The 24,089-nt window shown below is 46.8% G+C and overlaps 1 protein-coding gene across 2 annotated transcripts in view; it reads right to left on the bottom strand.

Annotated features, from left to right (window-relative positions):
- Window positions 1-792: 792 nt before the first annotated feature.
- The window catches only part of SHISA9 (shisa family member 9), a 212,700-nt gene continuing 189,403 nt past the window's right edge, over window positions 793-24,089 (bottom strand). Inside the window, exon 4 of one of the 2 annotated variants that reach the window (XM_053276675.1) lies at window positions 793-2,901. In XM_053276675.1, coding sequence (XP_053132650.1) covers window positions 2,546-2,901 — 356 coding nt within the window. In that variant the 3' untranslated portion in view covers window positions 793-2,545. Of the gene's footprint in view, window positions 2,905-24,089 lie in introns of both variants that reach the window. The other variant, XM_053276674.1, reaches the window with a different exon arrangement.

The raw sequence follows: 24,089 nt of genomic DNA, 5'->3' as shown, positions 1-24,089 counted from the left end.
GCATCATCCGTGAAGTGGTTCTCGGACATCGGAGTCCCATTTTCCCTTTGTGGAATATGGTGCCCAAAATAATGGATCTAAAATATCATGGATCGCAATCATAAGAGTAAGGGCAGATTCAGATGGCTCTTCAATGCAAGGCCTGGTTAACAGGTGGCAGGATGAGGTGGGTCTGAGGGGTAGGAAAGGTCTGTACCACTTCCGCACACAAGTGCAGAATTGCACATTTGAATGCTGTCCTTCATGAAAAGCTCTCAGCAAGAAGAGACCCAGCATGAGGCAACCTTCTTATACTAACGCAACATTGTTCATTATGCAAGTGTTTCGTTAGTCAGGATGTTAGCCAAAGAGTTTAGCACACAGTGAGTGGAATGCCTGTATATGGAGAAACCATCTGAGAAGACTTTTCGATGTTTCTTTCTGGGAAAAGCCAAAAACCTCCCTTTGAAGTTCAATTCCTGTGTGGGAGAAACCCCACATTTTCCATTTCTCCTTCAAGGAACCCTGAAACTCCTCTTCAACTTTCAGTTTCTCCTTGGAGAAAACCTGACATCCACTTTCAGATTAAAACTTCAGTTCCAACCCGACTGGAAATATCACAGGCCACAGTGTGTTTTCCGGTTGTTGGTGCCCAAGCATGCCCTTACAGCGTTTGTAAGTTTGTTCATCCTCGGCAGTGATCCAAAAGGATATCTGTTCATCCCATGCCTCTTGTTTCCATGGGGTTTTAAGTATGAACAAATGCATTTAAACCACGAGGAACTAAGGAAAAGCCTTATTTTTTACATGCAGGGGTTTTTTTAAACTTTATTTATTTATTAGATTTTTATATCACCTTTCATTAAAACAACCTCAAGGTGGTTTACAAAACACTTAAATTTTATGGGAAATGGTTGCACACAAACTCTTTCCCCCCACCATAATGGGCCTGCCAAAAGGCACAACATACTAGTGTAGTGATCTGGGTGGTGGCCCATAGCCAGATATTTTGGGAGTCCCTGCCACTGCTTGCCACCTCCTTCCCTGTCGCTACTGGCAGCAAAGAGCCAGCATGCGGGTTAATTACATCATCAATCAGCCGGCATGGGTGTTGAGGGGCGGTGATGTCATCAACCTGCACACCAACCTTTTGCCACTGATAAGGAAAGCACAGAGAGGGAGGCAGGTGGTTGGTTGGCTGCAGGGGCAGGTGATATTTTGCCCCTCCCAATCGTGTTCCTATTGGGCGGCCCATGTTCACTGCACACGGCCACCCAAGGCAAGATGAACCCTGGTAGAGATAGAGAAATAGATAGAAGAGGACTTGAAACAGTCGACAAAGAAATAACGGCCTCAAAGCAAGCATGGGACGAGAGGCTGCAGGGCAATTTGAGGCAAGTGAAAATCTGTTTCGACAGGGACAAAGGTGACGGAGGGAGAAAGAGAGCAACCGTGTCCTTTATTTCTGAACGTGCAAACACTACACAGCAGTGAAATGTGAATTGTTTTGTCTTCGGCAGCAAAAGGAGTAGAAAGACAGCTGAGAGGTTGAACCCCAGACATGAGGAGAGAACCCTAACGGGATACAAACTTCACTGGAAAACAAGACAGTCATTGAACATTAGTAATACAATAAAGGCACCACCCACGCGTACTTATCTTCAGTCCCAAATAACTGAAAGCTGGAAAGAAAAAGTGGTTAAGATAAATTCAGAAGAGGCTGCGGAATAAATCTCTTTACTGATACCTTGGAAAGGGGTCATTCTGAAGCCGACGAGGAGAGGAAAGTGTGGAGATCCGTACAATCTTTCCCACCACTTCCGCCTCCTCCTCCTTTTTAATCTTTCGGAAATCCTGAACACTGCAAGACATAAAACCAAAACAAAAACAACTCTCCCAAGTCTACCTCTAACAAGAAAGTCCCTAGATGCTTTCAAACGGTAACAGTCTTCAGAGGTTCCGCACGAGAATCGTGTCCTCTTTCTGATTTCTTGTATGTCTATATATTTTTTGCTTGCTTGCTTGCTTTTTTTTTTTTTTAAGTGACGGTACGAAAACAGAACACTCAACATTAGGGTTTGTACCGCGGTGTTTGCTCTTTGTTTCAGCTCTTTTTGTTTTCACAGATCTAGAGAACATGGTTATTCTTAAAATTTGTACAAAAATTCCTGACCGTAGTAAGATATTTCAGTATATGGTTTTGTCTGTCTGTTTCTGTCTGCCTCGTGGCAGGGACATCGTGGAAAAGAGTTTGTAAGCAGATGAATGGTGTCTCTAAATTGTGCTACTTCTCATCATGGATTTGAATTTGGAGTTCTTTTAAAAAAAAAGTTAGTAGTCCCAAGGAGTGGATTTCCAGTGTAAAATACAAACGGTCCTCAAACATCCTTCAGTGTATTGCTTTATAGCGTCAACCCAATCTTCAGTTCACACCTGGTTACCTTGACCAGGAATGTCCACTTCTTCCTAGTTTTTGTTTTTTTGTTTTTGCCTCTTCCAGAGTTATTTTTGTTTCCCCCCTCAAAAGGATCTTTAAAAAAAAAAAGGAAAGAAAATGCAAGTGATCTCAGACAGTCACTTCTGTCTTGCTGTTTGTGATGAAATATGGCTGTGTCGGTAAGTAATGCTGACTCCGTGTCGTCAGTGGGTCGTTCATCCCAGCGTCGCCAGCCAGGGTTCTGCCTTTGGTTGCATAGGCCTGCCGTCGGAGGGACTGGTCACTAGGGTCCCAGGTTTTGTAAGCTAAGGGGTGCATATTTGGCTTGTTGGCTTTGGACTTCTGCCCATTCTGTTTCATGGTACCGCCCTCGAGGATGTACGGGCGCTCTTCGTCAACGCGTACTGGGTGGAGTGGCAGGTTCCCTTTCGCTGCCAGTTCGGCGAGATGCCGCCGTTTGGAGTAGAAGTCCTCGTTGCTTTTGTCTGCTGGTTAGGAAAAGGAAGGGAGGGGAAAGACAGATTCAGCTCCACACAAGAAAAAGGTTGAGCATAAAACTCACAACGGACAGCCCCGCTAACTGAGCAGACCCCGAGAACTGAGCAAAGAGGCACCTTCTAAAATGGCGATTCTTTGATATTTAGAATGGGAGTGTAACTGGCCCTGATCAACCCCAGCACGTATTTATTTCTTACATGCAGAGGCGCTCTTACCCCTGGACTTTGGGGCCAAAGTTCAGACTAAATCCTCTTTAGTCTGTCCCGGTTGGTGTGATTTGTGCCCTTAAGAACCTATGTGTTAAAAAATGATGCTTAACTTGTGTGGGGGGGGGGGCCTCCAATTTTGGTCCAGGCTTCCAAATTATCTAGGTGCACCTCTGCTTACATGTATAAATTGTCTAACACCGAGATCTTAAGGCCCATTGGAGACTGGCCCATACACAACTTAGGACCATAATTCAAACTCAATAAAAACAATAAAAAATTAAAATAGTTTTAACAGAAATAAATAAATTAAAATAGTTTTAGCAAAAGGCCTAAAAAAAATATGATATAATTTGATGGTGTTATTGAACTTTATGCAGCCATATAGTATAGGACAATGTTTATGTATTATATGGTATCATATGGTATTGTGTTATATTGTTCTCTGTGAAATACGTTGTGTGTCTGGTGCAATGTGTAATTATTTTATTCATTCATTCATTCATTCATTCATTCATTCATTCATTTGATTTCTATACTGCCCTTCCAAAAATGGCTCAGGGCAGTTTACATTAGAACAAAACTAAAATCAATTAACTATTAAAATAAAAAACTGTAAAAACAAGATAAAACCATTATTAAAACAATTTAAACAGTTTTAAAAACCCTGGAAAACCTGGCCAAACCTTTAAAGTTTAGAAACAGTTTTAAAACCCTGGAAGGCCAGCCAGGTCAAACAGATTTCTTAAGGGCTCTCCTAAAAACCAATAAAGAGTTCGAATTATGGATTTCTGCAGGGAGCGCATTCCACAGTCCAGGAGTAGGTATAGAGAAGGCCTGCCTCTGAGTCACCACCAGACATACCGGTGGTAACTGGAGACGGACCTCCTCAGATGACCTTAAAGTGCGGACGGGATCATGCAGAAGAAGGCGCTCTCTAAGGTAACCTGGACCTAAGCCGTTCAGGCTTATAGATATAGATATATAGATACACTTACACCACATACACCATAAGGGTGTGTGTGTGCGTGTGCTTGGAATAATCATTAGAACTTCCACAATATAAATGTGTATCAGGAACCTGTGTATATTAAAAGTAAGTTATAAATAATCTTACCACGATATCACATTTTCTATTTCTTAAAACAAAGGAGCAAAATATTGAATAAATTGTGAATTCTGTGCTCTGAAAAATGCATCCTGATTGTTGCACCACAATAATCAACATTCAAAGTGGACCTCATATGAAATAAGCATTTCTCAAACATAAAACCATGTAGTGTGAAATCCAGGGACATCATTAGAGGGTGACCCATGGGGCACGGGCCCCCAATGAATGGCTCAGAGCCCCAAATTTCAGCCACTACACCCCACCTCCATGACCTCTTCCAGAAAGTGGAGACACCTGGCCCCACCTAGCTCTCTTTTGCTCCCACCTTCATAAAGGTAAAGTGTGCCGTCAAGTCGATTTCGACTCCTGGCGCCCACAGAGCCCTGTGGTTTTCTTTGGTAGAATACAGGAGGGGTTTACCATTGCCTCCTCCCACGATCTACAACTTCCACTATCCCCAGCCACAATAAACTGTAGCTGAGGATGATGGGAGTTGTCATTCAGCAACGTCTGAAGTATCACAGCTTGGGAACCCCTGATCTCTCATTCACATAACACACACACACACACACACACACACACACACACACACACACACACTGGAGTTTCTAGGCAAATCAGCACAGCAAACTCTCTTTCTCAAAGCCAAAGTGGAAAAGAGGAGAGAATAAAAGGAAAGAAAAGGAATGGAGCAAACCTGTTGAAAATAAAACATACAGTTGACAGACGACCATGTATAAATAGACAAAGATGCTGGGCTAAAAAAAGAGAGCATTCCAGATGGGAATAGCATTTGCTTCTTAAACAGTGTTTGTAAGAAATTACAGGGGACCTTTCCCTTGACGGGATCTGTGAAATCTTAGCACTGCAGACACCGCTTGCTGGCTGGCTGGTGGCCAGCCAACTCACACTCCGGCTTAGTTCTATTGATGGTGATGATGATGATGAATATTTATATGCCACTTTTCAATGAAAGTTCCCAAAGCATTCTATAAATAGAATAGTGCCCTGTCCTCAAAGGGCTCACGATCTAAAAATGAAACGTAAGATAGATACCAGCAACAGCCACTGGAGGGGCATCTGGTGGGCCACTGGGTGAAACAGGATGCTGGACTAATAGACTAGACTTAATGGCACAGTGGGGAAATGACTTGATTAGCAAGCAAGAAGTTGCTGGTTCGAATCCCCAACAATGGGACACACCTATATCGGGCAGCAGCGATATAGGAAGATGCTGAAAGGCATCATCTCATTCTGCGCGGGAGAGGGCAATGGTCAACCCCTCCTGTATTCTACCAAAGACGACCACAGGGCTCTGTAGGCGCCAGGAGTCGACACTGACTCAACTGTACAGGAAACAGAGAGTAGGAATAAATGGACAGTTTTCACAAGGAGGTAGGTAGGAAGTAGGGTCCCCCAGGGATCAGTACTGGGACCAGTGCTCTTTAACTTGTTCATGAATGATCTAGTAGTTGGGGTGACCAGCAAAGTGGCCAAATTTGCAGATGACACTAAACTATTTAGGGTAGTGAAATCCACAATGGATTGTGAGGAACTCTAAAAAGATCTCTCCAAACTGAGTGAGTGGGCGGCAAAATGGCAAATGTGTTTCAATGTAAGCAAGTGTAAAGTGATGCACATTGCAGCAAAAAACACCAACTTCACATATACGCTGATGGGATCTGAGCTGTCAGTGACTGACCAGGAGAGAGAGCTTGGGGTCATGGTGGACAGCTCATTGAAAGTGTCATCTCAGTGCACGGCAGCTGTGAAAAAAGCTAATTCCATGCTAGGAATCATTAGGAAGGGAATTGAAAATAAAAATGCTAATATTATAATGCCCTTATACAAGTGTGCGGCCACATCTGGAGGACTGCGTACACCTTTGGTCACTGTAACTTAAGAAGGATATTGTAGAACTGGAAAAGGTGCAGAAGAGGACAACCAAAATGATCGGGGGCCTGGAGCACTTTCCTTATGAGGCTAGGCTACAGCATCTGGGGCTTTTTACCTTGAAAAAGAGGCTACTAAGGGGAGACATGATCAAGGTGTATACAATTATGCATGGAGTGGAGACGGTGGACAGAGAGAAATTTTTCCTCCTCTCTGACAACACTAGAACCAAGGGTCACCCCATGAAACAGAAGGTTGGGAGATTTAGGACCGACAAGAGGAAGTAATTTTTCACACAGCGCATAATTGAGCTATGGAATTCTTTGCCGTGGGATGTGGTGATGGCCACCAGCTTAGATGGCTTTCAAAGGGGCTTAGACAGGTTCTTGAGGTCACAAAGAACAACTGAATTCACAAGAATGTAGGTGAGGAGAGCTGGTCTTGTGGTAGCAAGCATGACTTTTCGCCTTAGCTAAGCAGGGTCTACTCTGGTTGTATATGAAGAAGAGACGTGATGTGTGAGCACTGCAAGATATTCCCCTCAGGGGATGGAGCTGCTCTGGGAAGAGCATCGAGGTCCCAAGTTCCCTCCCTGGCAGCATCTCCAAGATAGGCCGAGAGCGACTCCTGCCTGCAACCTTGGAGAAGCCGCTGCCAGTCTGGGAAGACAATACTGAGCTAGATGGACCTATGGTCTGACTCAGTATATGGCAGCTTCCTATGTTCCTATGTAATATAAGAAGATAAACAGGTCTACTGTATTTCTGCAAATATGCATGAGCAGAAACCTTTCAAGATGCAACTTAACATATCCCCATCCCACATCTCTTTCTCCACGCCACCCTGCCCGTCTCTAAAGCACAGGTCACGCTCGGGACCCGGTGCAGGTCACAGTCACGCTTGGCCACCTGGCACATCTGGGACAGACTTAAAAGGATTTGAGGTCCTCCCCAGGGAGTGTGGAGGCCCTGGACTTTGGCCCGGGAGCCCAGGAGGAAGAGCACCTCCGCCTGGTCATGACTAGCTTGTCCCATTAATTTCAGTGAGACTAGTCACGAGTAGTCCTTGATTTTAATAGAAGTGCCTGCAAAAAAAATCCAGCTGACAAATGCCACCTTAGTTGAGGAATGCCTCTCTCGCAGCAAAGCGTCTGCTGCGATATGTGTACCAATTATCTAAAAACAGAGTATGCCTTTTCTCCTTCAGGATTATTGTTTGTTTATAGGCACATTTCAGCATATTTCATGGATTAATTGCTCAGTTAATCAGTTAAAGCCCATGTGATAACTCAACTAAAATTCCTTTAATCTAAGGACAGCTCTGTTTTCGATCTGGTCAAATCCTGGCATGGTGTATTTGAGAGATTTATCTAGCAAAAATGGACATCTGATGGTTTCAATGAGAAAACTGCTGTATTTTCAAAATTAGACAGGGATTTTCTGCATGGTTGCCTATTAAAAAGTCCATAATTAGTTGTTAATCATGATGCCCTGTTGAAAGAGGAATTCTTGGTACTGTGCATCATTTCACACTTCTGAGTAGGAAAAACCGCATAATAGCCAGATCTATTCTTTCAAAGAGGGAAGGAAGCAAAACAGCCAGGGTTGTTCTTAATTCTCTCTCTCTCTCTCTCTCTCTCTCTCTCTCTCTCTCTCTCTCTCTCTCATAAAATGGGAATACAGGAGGACCCCGTTAATCATGGGTCCAGCACTCGTGGTTTCACGTATCTGCATTGGGGTAACTGGCATCCAACCTCAGTATACGTGGGGGAAAACTGGTGAAAAATGGATAAATCCACATATCTGTGGATTGGAGGCAGCAGGATATGACTGTGGAGATCATATCCAGCTGCCATTTTGTGTTTGGGAGAGATCGGGAGCCTAAGGTCAGAGAACAGCAATTTTTTCCTTTAAACCCCCCCCCCCTAGATTTTGGCATTTATAGGGGGCATTGCTGGATCATGGGGGACCTGCGGAGCACAGTAGGGCACTTTCCCACTATTTTTAGGGCTCTTTTTAGCAATTTTTGAAGCATCCAGGAACCCAATCACTGGATTAACATTGCCCCCAATGCCTTGGCATTTGTGGCTTCAGTATCCACGAATACCACACAGTAACTCCTGCTGACTTGGCAAAGAGGCACCTTTTTAACATGGTGATTCTCTTGATTTAGCAGGGGGAGAGTAACTGGCCCTCTCCACCCCCAGCACAGGACCTCCAGTGACTGTTGCTGGGTTCTATCTTATGGTTCTTTTTAGACTGTGAGCCCTTTGGGGACAGAGATCCATCTTATTTATTTGTTATTTCTCTGTGTAAACTGCCCTGAGCCATTTTTGGAAGGGTGGTATAGAAATCGAATGAATGAATGAATGAATAGTGCCACAGAGTGGCACTAGCTGAGAACAGAACCCCACCACGAATACCGAGGTCCTTCTGTATATTTTCACCAAGAGCAGCATTGCACCAGAGCAAATGAATTGTACATTTTCCCCCTCGGATCAAGGGTGGAGCTATAATTGAGCAGATGGGTTCAAAGAACACGAGCCGCCCAGCTCCTGGGAGCCACCTAGATTGCCCTGCCTCATCCCTCCCCCCAGCCATGGCTGGCCTCATTCTCAGTCGGCTTCATCATTGGCTGTGTGTTTTCTTCATTCTCCCTTGCTCCAAGCGAGGTAGAAAACAAAGAAAATATGTAGCAACAATTGGGCCAGCCAGGAAATGTGCTCCAGAGGTTTGTGCAGGGCCTTCTGGGTGTTGGCCACTCCCCCTGACCATTACATCACCAGCAGGGAGTGTGGCTCACATGAACATGGGGCCACCGGAGAGGGGCAAACACAAGTCTCCCCTAACTACACGCCTGACCCAGATAGTTTGATGAAAAGGAATTTGCACACAAGTTCAGAAAGAAAGAAAGCAAACTAACAAATGCAAAACACAGGAACATAGGAAGCTGCCATATACTGAGTCAGACCATTGGTCCATCTAGAATGCCAGTCTGTGTAGACAAGACTGAGCTAGGTGGACCGAGGGTCAGACTCGGAATAAAGCAGCTTCCTGTGTTCCTATGAGTCCACTTCTCAAAGATGTGGTGGCTACCTGGACCATTCGAAACTATGGTCCATGGGATCAATCCCTCCATCTAAAGCACTCAGATCTGGGGTTGATGATTCAATTAAATGTGCCTTGGAACCTTGGGCACGTCTGCTCAGTAATAGATCTTTCAGAAAAGAAAATTCTGCCATTATTTCAGCCCTCAACTGCCCATCTGCATAACAGGAATTTATGCGTCGTTAAGTAGTTCCAAATCCTCCAGATGGACCTTTGAACAATGGTGAATTTCCATCACAATGGTTGCCATTTTGGTGGCCAGGAATACAAATAGGACATTAGCTGTTAACAGCTGTATTCTTGGGGATTCCTTTCTGTGCTGCAATACACTCCTTCCTTAAAGAGATGCGTTTCCTCCTCTAGGTGATTTTAAATTGCTTCTGAAAGAGCCCATGTTGTACAAGCTTTACCTGTCTCCATCTGTCTCCTTCTTAATTGGCGTCTGAGTGCTTTATATAACATACAGCTGCAGTTAAAGGGCCGTCTTCCTTTTTAATTCAAACGAAGAATTTAAATGATGTCCTGTTAACATTTCAAAATCGGGTGTGAGGTGGCACATAATAGGCCTATTATCAATAATAAGCCAGCATCATCTATGACCTCTTTTGTAGGTTCTGGAATCGAGCACATTCAGATTGCTAGTGTTGTATGGTCAGTTGCAAAGAGAGAACTCAGTGATGTACGCTCACTGAAGACAAGGCCTTCTACCATGTAACAGTAATCTTTACATAGGAACATAGGCAGCTGCCATATACTGAGTCAGACCCTTGGCCCATATAGCTCAGTACTGTCTACCCAGACCGGCAGCAGTTTCTCCGAGGTTCCAGGCAGGAGTCTCTCCCAGCCCTTTCTGGACATGCTAAGGAGGGAACTGGGAACCTTCGGCACACAAGTTTGCAAATGCCCAGGAGCGTAGCAAGCCCTGAAGGGGCCCGTGTTCAAGAACTGAAGATGGCCTCCCCCGCCTTTTTTTGGTGGCACCTCATTTTTGGTTTTTTGTTTTGGTGTAGGGTTGCCATGCCCCCCGGAATTTAGGGTAGCCCCCCGGGATTTTGGCTCCTCCACCCGGCTGCTAAATCCCACCCAGATTGACACGGATTTCAAATGCGCTGCCCAGATTGCCTGGATTTTACTCTAGATCTGATCACATGGGAGGGTGGAGAAGGAGGGGAAAGTAGACAAATCTGTCAAATAAATAAATAAATAAATAAATAAACATGCAAATTAGTTGGCATGTAATTTGCATAATATGCAAAACAGGCCACCCTTCCCTTTGGGAAGCTTGGATATGGCAACCCTCTTTGGGTGACAGACGGCTTTCGGTCCATCCCCTCCCTTGCCCCCTCCTTTGCCCTGGTTTTTGGTCCCTTGCCCCCTCCTTCGCCCTCCCAACAGCTCCCTTGCTCACCCCCTTGCTGTCTCCCCCTCCTTCCCTCGCCCTTGCTCATGTGCTGGCCCCAACTTGGCCGGAAAAGCTGGAGCAGCGCAGGACTCAGGAAGCCGCGGGGTGGGCGCAAGTGGCTGGATATGCTCCTGCTGGGACCCGCGGGGCAGCACCGTCCCTTTGCCCACCCCCAGACCTTAAGGGGGGGGGCCTGCAGCTGGGTCACTCCCGCTCAGTGGTAGTGGCAAAGGCAGTGGCGGCCCGGGTTATTTGAACCCATTTGCACAATGATGGCTCCACCCCTGCAAATGCCCGTCCACTGAGCTAAGGCCACATCCTTACAAAAATATCTTACAGAAATATCTTACAGAACTCACCTCAGGGCTGTAGCTATAACTGAGCAGATGGCTTCAAAGAACCTGGGTCTCCCAGCTCCTGAGGACACTCCAGTTCCACCCCTCCCTATTTTCTTCGTTATTTCTCTCACTCTGAGGGGCCACCGGGAAGAGAGGCAAACACGGGCCCCCTTTCCCTTAGCTACGCCCCTGACTCACATGTACGCCCCATTCAAATGCAAACTGAGGCAGACTCTGCTTAGCAAAGAGCACAATTCACATTTGTTACCACAAGACTAGCTGTCCTCCCTTTGGGAAAAGTCCCCCTAAGGACCTTTTGATAGTCCTTCCTGTCAGAAAAGGATAGTAGGAAATAATGTAAAAACATTCAGGCTTCCAATATTTCCCCATATTGTGTCTATTGCTTACTCCAGGGATCCCAGAGCTGTGGTTATGTTTATCCTCACAGCAACCCTGTGAGGTGGGTTAGGCGGAGAAGAAGCCCAGAGTCACCCAGGGAGTTTTATGACTGAATGAGGATTTGAACTTGGGTCTCCATGGTCCTAGTCCAACACTCTAACCTCCACACCTTAGTGGCTTTCAGAATTATGAGTTAGAGACATAGGGACATAGGAAGCTGCCATATACTGAGTCAGACCATTGGTCCATCTAGCTCAGGATTGTCTACACAGACTGGCAGCGGCTTCTCCAAGGTTGCAGGCAGGCATCTCTCTCAGCCCTATCTTGGAGAAGCCAGGGAGGGAACTTGAAACCTTCTGCTCTGAACTCTGGGAGACGGCAAAGCAATGATGCAGAGGAGAATGTCCCTGAACACATGCAGAGAACTCTTCCCTCACTGTGAAGGATGGAGGAACACAGGAAGCTGCCATATACTGAGTCAGACCATTGGTCTAACTAGCTCAGTATTGACTTCACAGACAGGCAGTGGCTTCTCAAGGTTGCAGGCAGGAATCTTTCTCAGCCCTATCTTGGAGATGCCACCAGGGAGGCAACTTGGAACCTAGATGCTCTTCCCAGAGCGGCCCCATCCCCTGAGGGGAATATCTTAACATTGTTCACACATGTAGTCTCCCATTCAAATGCAAGCCAGGGTATACCCTGCTTAGCAAAGGGGAGAAGTCCTGCTTGCTACCACAAGGCCAGCAAAGACCAGTTTCCGCAAAAGCAGGACCTGGCAGAGGCACTCCCCAGGAAGAACTACATGCCAGGGTAAGGAAAGGGCAAGATGTCTTTTCGCATTAAGAAAGGACCAGCCAATCTTTTATGTCTCTTTCTGTGAGCAGTTTTATGACTGTATCTTCCATAAATGACTGAGTGCTGCAAGCCGGATGAGCGCTGTGGTTTTTCATTAACATTTCATCTAATTAACTCCAAAGAGGCTTTCCTGGAGATCTACATAATGAGTAGAAGAAAATTGGAGAATGGGGAGAACAGAAGAGCTCTAATTTTCAGAAGTCAGCTTGGGAGCAAAACTGGGAGTGCGGGACTGGAAATGCAAAAGAGAGGGATAGAGAGCCAGGAGAGAGAGAGGGATAGAGCGCCAGTCGGTATCGGCTGGTCGTGTGAACAGCCTCATTGAGTGGGCAGGAGTGCTGTCAGGAGGAGGACCAAGAAGCGACTGAGGCTGTTCTCATGGGCAGCCAAGACCGGGCTTAGCTGTGTGTGAGAATGAGTGGGAGGCAAGCAGCAACTGAAGGTGCCTCCGTGGCAAACCCATCTACGGAGCCCGCCTCTTAAACAAGGTTAAGGGAGTGAGCGCTCCCTTTGCCCCGTTGACTTGATCATGTGGCAGCGTTGGCTGCTTCCAGCCGATGCGGCAACACTCACAGGCACCTGCCCATCACCGGGGCTATCCCCCACAATGCACCATGCACTCGTGTGGTGCATTGTGGGAGTCCCTGACAATAAGATGACACATCCTAAGCCCTGTATCTCCGCACTGCCGGGGGAAGCTGTGGACCGCCTGGGTACGTGGGATCGCACGCCCTGACCCTCCCCGGATCCGGCAGCCGGATCATCTGCAGGGAAGGAGGGCTTCGACTGCCTTCCCTGCTGCCTGCCTTGAAGCCCTCTCACGTGATCGTAAGAAAGGGCTCACTGGGTGCGGGAAGCAAACCCTGTAGATCAGTGCGAGTAGCCAACATTGGTGATCTGGAATTGGATGTCATCCCAGTTAATCAGCGTCCTCCTTAAAATGCAGAGCCCAGAACTGGACACAATGTTCCAAGTAAGGTCTGAATGCAGAACAGAAGGGAATGATTCCTTAACATAAGAACAGCCCTGCTGGACCAGACCCAAAATGTCTAGCCGTCCAATTTCCAACAGTGGCCCACCAGATGCCTCTGGGAAGCCCTCAGGCCTAGACCTGATGGAGGCATGACCCTTGTTGCTCCCTTGCAAGTGGTATTCGAGGCATCAGCGTGGTGTAGTGGTTAGAGTGCTGGACTAGGACCAGGGAGACCCGAGTTCAAATCCCCATTCAGCCATGATATTTGCTGGGTGACTCTGGGCCAGTCACCTCTCTCTCTCTCTCTCTCTCTCTCTCAGCCTAACCTACTTCACAGGGTTGTTGTGAAGAGGAACTTAAGTATGTAGTACACCACTCTGGGCTCCTTGGAGGAAGAGTGGGATATAAAATGAAATAAATAAACAAACAAGTCCTGCTTCTGAGCCTGGAGGTAGCCTATAGCCAGCCAGACCAGTAACTATGGACTGATCTGTCCTCTATGAATTTGTCTATGCCCCTTTTAAAGTCATCCTAGTTGGTGGCCATCACCACATCCCATGGCAGAGAGTTCCATAGATTAATTATGTGCTGGGTGGTAAAGTGCTTCTTTTCATTGATCCCAAACGCCCTGGCAACTGTACTTCTCACGATCCGGACAGTAAACCTCTGTAAACCCAGCCTAAGATTGCATTAGATATTTTAGCAGCTGCATCACACCACTGGTTCATGTTCAACAAATTGCCCACCTGGGTTCCTGTCACATGTACTGCTGTGCAGTCCGGTCTCCCATCCTGTCCCCCATTCCAAATTTCTACATGTGATTTTTTTCATACCCAAATGCAGGACTTTACATTTGTCTCAGCTGAACAGAGCTAATCAGAGTAGAGAATAGTAGGCTAGGAACATAGCAACATAAGAAACTGTCTTATACCAGGTCAGACCATCGGTCCATCTAGCTCATTATCATCTACACAGACTGGCAGCAGCTTCTCCAAGGGTGCAGGCAGGAGTCTCTCTCAGCCCTATCTGGAGCTGCCAGGGTGGGAAATTGGAACTTTCTGCATGAAAGCATGCAGATGCTCTTCTCAGAGCCGCCCCATCCCCTGAAGGGAATATCTTACAGTGCTCGCATGTCTCCCATTCAAATGCAAACCAGGGCAGACCCTGCTTAGCAAAGGGGACAATTCATGTTTGCTTCCACAAGACCAGCCCTCCGGCCTGAGGGACCTATCTGCTGCAGCCCAAGACATCTATATTCCTAGCCTTCCTTCATGGCTGGATCAGCCATTTAAGTGGCTAGGCCAGTGATCTTCACTATTTTTTGAACGGAGGCCACTTTGGTGCACACACGCACACACACACCCCACCCCCAAACAACCCTTCATGTGAGAAGCATTTCCTGCTGTGCTGATGATCTCCCCACAGTACTGTGCTTTTCTCAGTGCTGGGAAGGTCCTTGAAGAGAGATGGAGCCCTAGGAAAGACTACACTTCCCAGCTCTCTGTGCAGGCCTTCCCAGATGGCTCAGGGGCTCAAGAGGGTTCCGTTTCCCTTCACGGAGCCCCCATCCCAGCGTTGGCAGACCACAGCATGGTAAGAAGGGCCATCTCCACATGGCACCAGGGGGACTCGGCAGAATATTCAGCTTTGGCTGCAGCTTTGCACAGGCCCAGTAAACAGTAAGCCAGGGACCCAAATGAGTCATTTGGGTGTTCAATGAAGGGCGCTGGGCTTGGACCCTTTCTTTCTCCTTAGTGTACGGTGAACTCACGACCTGAGCTGTTTGTGTTCCACTTCAGTTCTTCCCGACACATGGATCCACTTGAAAGCTACCTGAATTTAATGGGTGTCTAAGTTTACCGTGGGCTGAACGTTCTACGGGTAAGGAGACGCTACCACAGGCTTCCCAAACCCATTTTCAACTATTAATGTTATGTACAGCTGTGACATGTCAGCACAGAAAGACACTGATGTTCAAAGGTGGCTTTTCAAATCCAATTTTCCACTTTTTTTTTTTAAAGATAGGCGCCCTTAAAAAACATCAACACTCTAGCTCAATAAACACAAACGGGGAGGGAGGGGGGAACCTCAAGCACAATGTCAAAAATCTGCAAAGTTGCCAATTTTCCTACGTGCCACATTTTTATGCAGTCTGCAAACTGTATGTGTGTGTGTGGGGGGAGAGGAATCTGAATTTGACAATTACTGCATATTCCCGGAATATAATAGAATCATCAGGGGATATGTGGCTACATTTTCTGTAATACAATGTTTGTGTGCCCCGAGGCACCAGATCCATATGCTTGCATGATGCACTGGAGAACAGGAAAGGTGATGGCAGTGGAAGCAACACAGCCGGAATATAGCAACTTGCTTCTATCATAAAAACTCCTACCCTTAAAATATAGTGGAGAGAAAGCAGGCAAAGGATGGGTCTCGATAAGTAGGGCTGGGATGAAAAAAGGGTGTGTGTTTTCAGAAAAGCAGTGCCTCCCACAAAATGACCTCCTCTATTTTGACAAAGAGCATGAACTTGAGCAAAAAGGAAAAGAAATAAAAGGGTGTGTGTGTGTGAAGGGGAGCACATTCAGAGTGAGGGCAGGAATCATTGCCCTCACTCTGATATGGCTTCATGATGGCATCATTTAACCAGTTCTGTGATGATGTTGTGAAATCTCCTTGCCTATGTGACCCTAATTTTTGTAGAGCTGTCCTGAGCAGTAGTGTCCTGGAGGGTTGTGGCATAAATATTTCAACTAAATAGGCTAGCATCAGGAAGACCACACATACACAACCCACCGTGTTTTAACAGCATCAAAGCTGTAGACTGGGAAAAGAAGCAATAAAAAACAGGCCGTGGACAAACACACACAAATACACAACATGAGAAACAGGGAAGGTGAAAGTTAGCAAAGAGTAGGATGTGGGGGGAAAGAATAAAATATATGCCACATGTGGTGCTTGCTCCGCAAACCTGGTTTTGGGGCAGGGGTTCTTGAGCGGGTAACCCACTCTAGAACCACCGGGCTTGCAGCCGAGCCTGATGGTTCTGACGATCTGCAAAAATCGGGTTAGGCTCTCCTAGCCTGCTTTTTGCAGATTGTCAGAATAGCCCCATTGTGAAAAGAAGAACTTCCTCTTGTCAGTCCTAAATTTCTTGGCATTCCGTTTCATGGGATGACCCCTGGTTCTAGTGTTATGTGTGTGTGTGTGTGTGGGATTACTAAGGCTCTTCTCCCGACCGCTCGAGAGTCGAAAGCGGGCTAAGGGAGCCCAGCTTCTTTCGAGTGGTCGTGTGCAGCACTGGGAGCTGCACAACTCCCAGCTGCTAGCCACCCTAATTTCCCCTCCCCTTAAATGAGGAGAGAGCGTTCCGTTAACCTTGTTTCCCTGATCATGAGTCGCCTCGGCGCGGCTCTGCAGCGTGGTGATTCACAAGGAGACCCCGACAGGAGGCTTCAACAAGCCTCCTGGCATTGCCCGGGGGGGGCTCCCCAGGGTGCCCCATGCACTTGAGTGGGGCATTCTGGGACTTCCAGGGACTGGGTGGCCCCCGATCGCCGCAGCCCCAACCAGCCTCTGTGACGGATCCAGTAATTGTGTGGGCGGCCAATCTGGCCTCACAGGGAGGAGGCAGTGATCGTCTGAAGGGTGGTGCGCTTTTGGGCTTCCTCCCCACAGAAGGGGGTAGCCTCCCGCAGCGATTGTGAGGATCGCTTCACTCTCTATTCACTTTCTCCACCCCATGCATTATTTTATAGAGCTCGGAAGAGTGATAGGGAAGAATAGCTTTGCTCTCTCTTTATACGAATGAGAAAAAATAAAGTAAATGTCTAGATCTGTGTCTGAAGGGAGGGCTTAACGGTAATGAATCCAGGGAGATCCTATATCCTTCAGAGGCATTTCATGCTCTCATGTATTACTGTAACAACATTAGCTCGATCCTAGGTTAATCCCCGCAATCATCTCTCTACGTGTTCCTTTGATTTGAAGAATTTTGGTGGCATCACACCTCTCTTTCCTTCCCCCCAAGTTGAATGGATTTGCTTGTACTATCACAGTCTTGTAGCCCGTGCCTATCAACAGGCGGAGGTGTTCCTGAAAATAAAACGCTGTGTCCAGCAAGAAGAGGCTGAAAAAGCCAGTGTGTGTTGGGAGGGAAGCAAATAGTCATGTTAACTAAAGGTAAAGTTGTGCCGTCGAGACAGTGTTGACTCCTGGCGATCACACATCCATGTGGTTGTCTTTGGTAGGATACAGGAGGGGTTTACCATTGCCGTCTCCCACGCAGTATGAGATGATGAGGTCACTCACACAATCAAAAACTGTATTCTCTGTGGGGTTGGGAGTGGTGTGAGCTCCCCGTTTTGGGTTGTGTGGAAGCAAGGTAAATTATACCGCCCTGAGGCAAATTAGGAAGGGTGGTAAAAAAAAACACCAATAAATAATAAATAAATAAGAGGGAAATCTGGGTAGAAGTGATTGTGTGGAAGCAAGGTAGGAGGAAAAGCTACTCAGCCTCTCCTCCTACCTTGCTTCCACACAACCAAAAACTGGGAGCACACTCAGCTCCCAAACCTGGATAGAACACAGTTTTTGATTGTGTGAATGACCTTGATGCCTTTCAGCACCTTCCTATATTGCGGCTGCCTGATATAAGTGTTTCCCATAGTCTGGGAAACATACCAGCGGGGATTCGAACCAGCAACCTCTGGCTCCCTAGGCAAGTTACTTCTCCGCTGCGCCATTAGGTGTTAACTACACCCAAGAATTCAGGGGACAAACAGAGGACACAATTTCATGTGCTTAATGTGCCGCATTTGCACATTCTGCAGAACCGCATGTTATCCAATGGACCTGCAGTTCAGCTCCCCACCTGCCACCGCCTCTCTCCTGTCCGAATTCGGATGTAATGGAAGGCAGGCTTTCTGAAGTCAGGAAGACTGCAGAAAGAAGGGGAAACTGGCTGTGCAGGTTTCCTTCTTGCATGAAGGACAGCCCACACAGCCAATCACCGCCGGGAAAAGGGAGGAACCGCCCTCAACTCCCGTTCCAGGCAGCTGAGCCTGTAGTCCTGCATTCGCACGCAACACAGGCTGTGGCAAACCTTGGGTTGGAGCGGCAAAACCCACTACAATCCGATGCCTACAATCCGAGGCTTCAAATTGGAGTGAAACGTCGCGTCGCTCTCCATGCAGAACCAGAGTTTCTGTGGGGTGTCCTGCATTCAGACATACAGTTTTGGCAACACCGGGTTTCGCTCTGGTTTCGCAATACGTGCAAATGGGGCCAATGAGTCATTTGGTCTTAAGGGTTGGGATGTAGCAAGGACTTGTGACTGGCGCCGGGCGGCCGAGTGTGACCTCTGCTTTAGAGACAGAGGGGAAAGTGGGGAAAGAAATATGTTGGATGGGAATATGTTAAGTTGTGTGTTGAAGTGTTTCTGCTAATGTATACTTGCATAAATAGACCTATTTGATATTCTTACATGTGTGTGAGTTCAGTTGCTATTGTGCCCTAAAAAGCCCATGTGATAAAAATTCTGTGTGTGTCACGGTGAGTGTGTGTTTAGGGGGATGATTCTTAACTTGCGTGGTGGTGGTGTGTGTGGGGCAGGGAGCGGGGGTTGGCAGCTCCAAAGGCCTTTAGGTCCTGGCTCCAAAATTACCTAGGTGCACCTCTGGGGATGCATCCATGCAGAAATTCAACAATGCCCTGATAGATTTCTGCCTGATGCATCTCTACAAGGCACAGTGCTTTCCCCACATGTTATAGAATTTGTGTGAGACTGACAAAGTACTCTTTACATGGTTTCTCCAAGGAGACTTATGAAACCATCGGTTTCTATACTATTAAGTTATCCATATTGTATGGTCGGATTGGCTTCCATTATGAAATGTTCTCTTTTTTTTTGTCTCCATGGAAGTGTGCGTTTTTAATATCTAACTTGCGAAGACTGAAAGCCTTGTTGTCTCGATGACAGCAAATTTCTCCTTAATGGATCTCGTTGGCAGCACCAGGACAATTCCTTAACATGCCGTTCTGTCACATCAGTGTGGAAATTTCACTAAGTGCTAAATTTGTAGTTTCAGGTTTCAGTTCTCCTGACAACAAAAAGGCCCATTGAAATCTCTATTCCTATTATGAGCTTTTTCTTCCGTAAAATTGTAGGCATTTGAGTGTGCCACTTGGCAAAAAGTGCTGGCAATTGACTTTTGGTGGGAAGGACCCAGAACCCAAGATAGCAATGAGCATAGGCAAGGGGCTGTCATCAACCTTGGATCCCCAGGTATTGTTGAACTACAATTTCCATAATCCCCAGCCACAATGGGACTATAACCTCCATCACTCTAGCCTTTGGCCATTTTGGCTGGGAATGATGGGAGTTGTAGTCCAACCAGGAATCTACAAATTCACTTTCCAGTGGTGAGTGCCCTCTTGCAAGCCGGACATCCAGCACCACACAGATCTCCTCACCCTCTGATTCATTCCCACTTCCATTTTTGGGATGCTAAGAAACAGCAGGGATCTTTTCTGAGCAGTAGGAGAGGACTCCCACTGTGAGGTCATTTACATAATCAAAAACTGGGTTTTACCCGGGTTTGGGAGCTGTGTGTGCTCCCAATTTTCAGTTGTGTGGAAGCAAGGTAAGGGGAAAGGCTACCCAGGTAGCCACACAATCACTTCCACCCGGATTTTCCTCCTACCTTGTGTCCACACAATTACTTCCACCCGGGTTTTCCTCCTACCTTCCTTCCACACAAACAAAACTTGGGAGCACAAACAGCTCTCAAACCCAGGTAGAACAGAGTTTTTTGATTGTGTGAATGACCTCTGTGTCTTACCTCCATCTCCCAGTCCAAATGACGGAATACCCACTTCTTTTCTCTCACTGTGTGCCAGAAAAGAGTCCAAGGGAAGGAAAAGGATTGATGGTGACCCCTAAAAATGGCTGGCTAGTGAGCTAATCCTAAATTTGTGGATCCCTGAGTCCAGAAACAACTGGGAACTCATGGTTGAGAAACCCAGATATTGGGCCGATTCACCCGATTGCTCTGGACAGGCAGGGGAAAGGATGCTTTCACCTTACCTCACCCCAGATGACCAAGCAGGTCCTCTTTGGTGCACCTCCCATTCGCCCACAAAAGCATTCCTGCTCTGTGCAGATACATGAAGCATGGATTACCGCATTACCGCGTTAATGATCGTGTGAACTGGCTGACTGAGTTATGGCCCAATGTAAAACATTTGGAGCTGTCCAATATCAGGCTTGATTACCCAGTCATTTGAATCCAGGTTTAATGTGGGTAGCCAACATTTAAGTAATTGTGTGAACCCATGCCAAGCTGGGAATCCCAGGCCATAAACCACTTTGGCATTGCTTCACATAATCACTGGAATGTTGGTAACCCACATTAAACCTGGATTCAAGCAACTGTGTGAACAAGTCTATCTACAGGCAATGGCTCCCCAAGGCCTTCTCCAGCTCTGCTACCGGAGTTCCTTTTAATTAGAGATCGAACCTGAGACCTTCTGCGTGCAAAACATGTGCTCTACTATTGAGCGATGCCTCTCTTTTTAAGCCAAGTCTTCTGTAGTAGGACTACAATGCAAAATTCCGTGGAGAAGTAAAGGAATATTCTCAGCGGTTGCTCACCTATGAGGTTCCTTTCTGAAGCACATTTGCTCCTATCTCACACAGAGGGCTGAAATGTTAGGCTCGTAAGTTCTATTTATATTATAGCTACAATGAGAGCTCAGTCCTATTATTTGCCTAACTTTTCCACACTGGGTTTTAAAGAAGAAGAACAAAAACTCTGATGTCTGACGTCAGTATATCTCAACATATGACAAACTCCAGGAACTATTAAAAGGCTCATCTGGTTCAGGATACTTCATCACGCTTGGTAACAAAAGAACAGAAATTCACACAGCTAACTTCCAAGGAAGCTATAATCACAACGTCCTTTAAAAAAAAAGTGAAGACTAGCTGAGTATCTTTGTTCTGATTTCTGTCACCACTTCTAGTACCCTGCCCCAGATATAATTCCTATTTGGAACAAGGAAGCATGGAGATGGAAAATGGTTGGGATAGGGCTTCAAAGTGGATGCAGATTGCTTCAGGAATAAACACAGTGATTTCCTGATGATTAGGCATACAGTTTAGCTTATTCAAAGTCAGTTCCAATTCTAGCATTGGAGAACTCACTGCTCACTACCCGAAACACTTTCAGGTTGCAGAAGCTAGATTTACAGACCCCTGTTAGGGGTATGTACGAACTGGTTTGCCTTGAGCCGGGCCAGTTCGATGGTTTGACTGTGGATCGAACCGGAATTGGTTCGGTCTGTGATTGAACTGAACCAAGCCCAGACTGGGTCAAACTGGTTCAGCAGTTCAAGGTGGCTATGCTTGTAAAAGGGAATCTGGTGAGGCCATAACTCTGCTCTATAAGGCCTCCTGCGCTCCCCAGAAGCCTACTCTCACAGCATGGCTCCACTGCGGAGTCGCACTGCGCAGGCTGCTGGGGAGCACTGGGGGCCTTCTAGGAGTGGTCAGCCTCTGCCAGACCAGGAAGGCTCTTTATAAGCTTTTATAAGCTGTCCCCCTGCTTTGCTTGTAAAGGAGAATCCTCACTGGATTCCCCTTTACAAGCATAGCCCTGGAACCGAGTCAACCTGGTTCGACACAGTTCGACCAATCAAACCGAACTAGCAGTCAGTCGGACGGGATCTGTTCACGGACTGGCAGTTCAGTTCAAATTCAGCTTGAATTCGAACCAAACCATAATAAACGGTTCCGTGCACACCCCTAACCCCAGTTAACTGAGCAAAGTACCACCTTTTAAGGTGGTCACTCTCTTATATATAGGAAAGGGAGCAATGGTCCCTGTCTAACCCCATTTTTGTCTACATAAATCCCTGTGAGAACTTTGTTGAAAAGCAGTATATACATATTTGTAGTAATAGTAAAGACTTCTGAGCATCAATCACTTTCATCCTATTGTAAACCCCCCAGAGACGCGAGTTTTGAACAGTGAAAATAAGATAGATAGATAGATAGATAGATAGATAGATAGATAGATAGATAGATAGATAGATAGATGAACTCCATTCAGATTGCTAAAAGCCAGGGTGCTTGGTGGATTCTCCTTGGGGTTCTCTCCAACCAGTGATAAGGCTGGAGAGAGTCATCTCACCAACCCAGATACCATGTAACATCCTCTGCTGTGCCCATATAAGAATACAGAGTCGAATAAACCTTTCACCCCTTGCATATTCCACACCTGAACTTGCCATGTAGTCCGTGAGTCAGGTCTAAAAATGTTGGCCACCTTGTACCAGCTTGAGGGATGAACTGATTGATTGATTAAGTGTCGTCAAGTCGGTGCCAACTCTTAGTGACCACATAGATAGATTCTCTCCAGGATGATCTGTCTTCAACTTGGCCTTTAAGGTCTCTCAGTGGTGCATTCATTGCTGTCGTAATTAAGTCCATCCACCTTGCTGCTGGACGTCCTCTCCGTCTCTTTCCTTCAGCTTTTCCCAGCATTGTGGACTTCTTGAGGGGATGGAAGCTCATAGTGATTTTAGGCAATGAGGTGCTTCACACGAGCAGTGTGACGTGCCAAAATGGGATCTATAAAGAGAGCGGGTTTGACCCACTCTCCCTACAGATGAGCAGGGCTCATTTCCGGCTCATCAGGGTTTGGGGGCCTCCTGGCCCCAGAAGTCCCAGAATGCCTCACGCAAGTGCGCGGGGCATTCTGGGGAACCCCTCAACACTGAGAGGCCTGTTGTAGCCTACTAGTTGGGGTGCTACTTGTGAGTTATAAGTAGCGACACACAATTGGGAAAACGGGGTTCGCGGGCTTGCCATCAGGAGCCATGTGGCTCCCGTTGCAGCACATGACCAGCTGAAACCAGGCTAGGCTACCTTAGATTCGTTTCGGATGGTCCTGAGAACAGCCTTACTGTCTACCCACTTGGAGTTGAACCATGTGTGATAATAGCATTGTTGTACTTACAGCATTCCGTGTGTTCTTCCCCCCTTCTTTATCCCAACCTCCAAACTATTAGGGTAACATTGCAGTCGTTTTTGCACAGAGGAAAGGGTTAGGGTCCAGGTTAGGGTAACAACCAACAGCTTGCTGTACTCTCCTCATGATGTAATCAATGGAGGACATTTCTGCACATTTCCATTTCCGTTCCTTTGACAAGGCCAACCACGTTTTCTAATAGTTTTGTGTTCTTAAATGTTTTTAGAGTTCATAAAACACCCGTGTAAACGTGGCTCCTGCAGGCCTGATGGTCAGGATCATAAAAGCATGAGAACACACGGAAAGCTGAAAGTTTTGCAATATCGCAGTGGCCACCAGCTTGGATGGCCTTAAAAAGGACTTAGACAAATTCATGGAGGACAGGTCTATCAGTGGCTACTAGTCTGGTGGCTGTGGGCCACCCCCAGCATCAGAGAGGCAGGATGCCTCTCAATACCAGTTGCAGGGGAGCCACAGCAGGAGAGAGGGCATGCCCTCCCCTCTTGCCTATGGGCTCCCCAGCGGCATCTGGTGGGCCACTGTGTGAAGCAGGATGCTGGACTAGATGGGCCACCTTGGGCCTGATCCAGCAGGGCTGCTCTTATGTTCTTATTTCCCATCTCCAGGGCTGTAGACCTTGTAAAAAATCACAACGATCAGCATCCATCCTCCCAGATGGTACTGTCCACCCCAGCAGGTTCGTGACTTAAAGGTACATAGACTAGTCATTCTGTATTTCCGACTAAGCTGAGCGTAATTCTCTTGCTTTGCAACAGGGAAAATGGCCACGCCACGGCTGCCCCGTTCTGTGGTGTGAACTATTATAAAGATATCCAGCCAGCTTAAGGAGACAC

The sequence above is a fragment of the Hemicordylus capensis genome, chromosome 13 (genome assembly GCF_027244095.1).
Source record: "Hemicordylus capensis ecotype Gifberg chromosome 13, rHemCap1.1.pri, whole genome shotgun sequence".
NCBI lineage: Eukaryota > Metazoa > Chordata > Lepidosauria > Squamata > Cordylidae > Hemicordylus > Hemicordylus capensis.
This window is presented reverse-complemented; position numbering and strand designations above follow the sequence as displayed.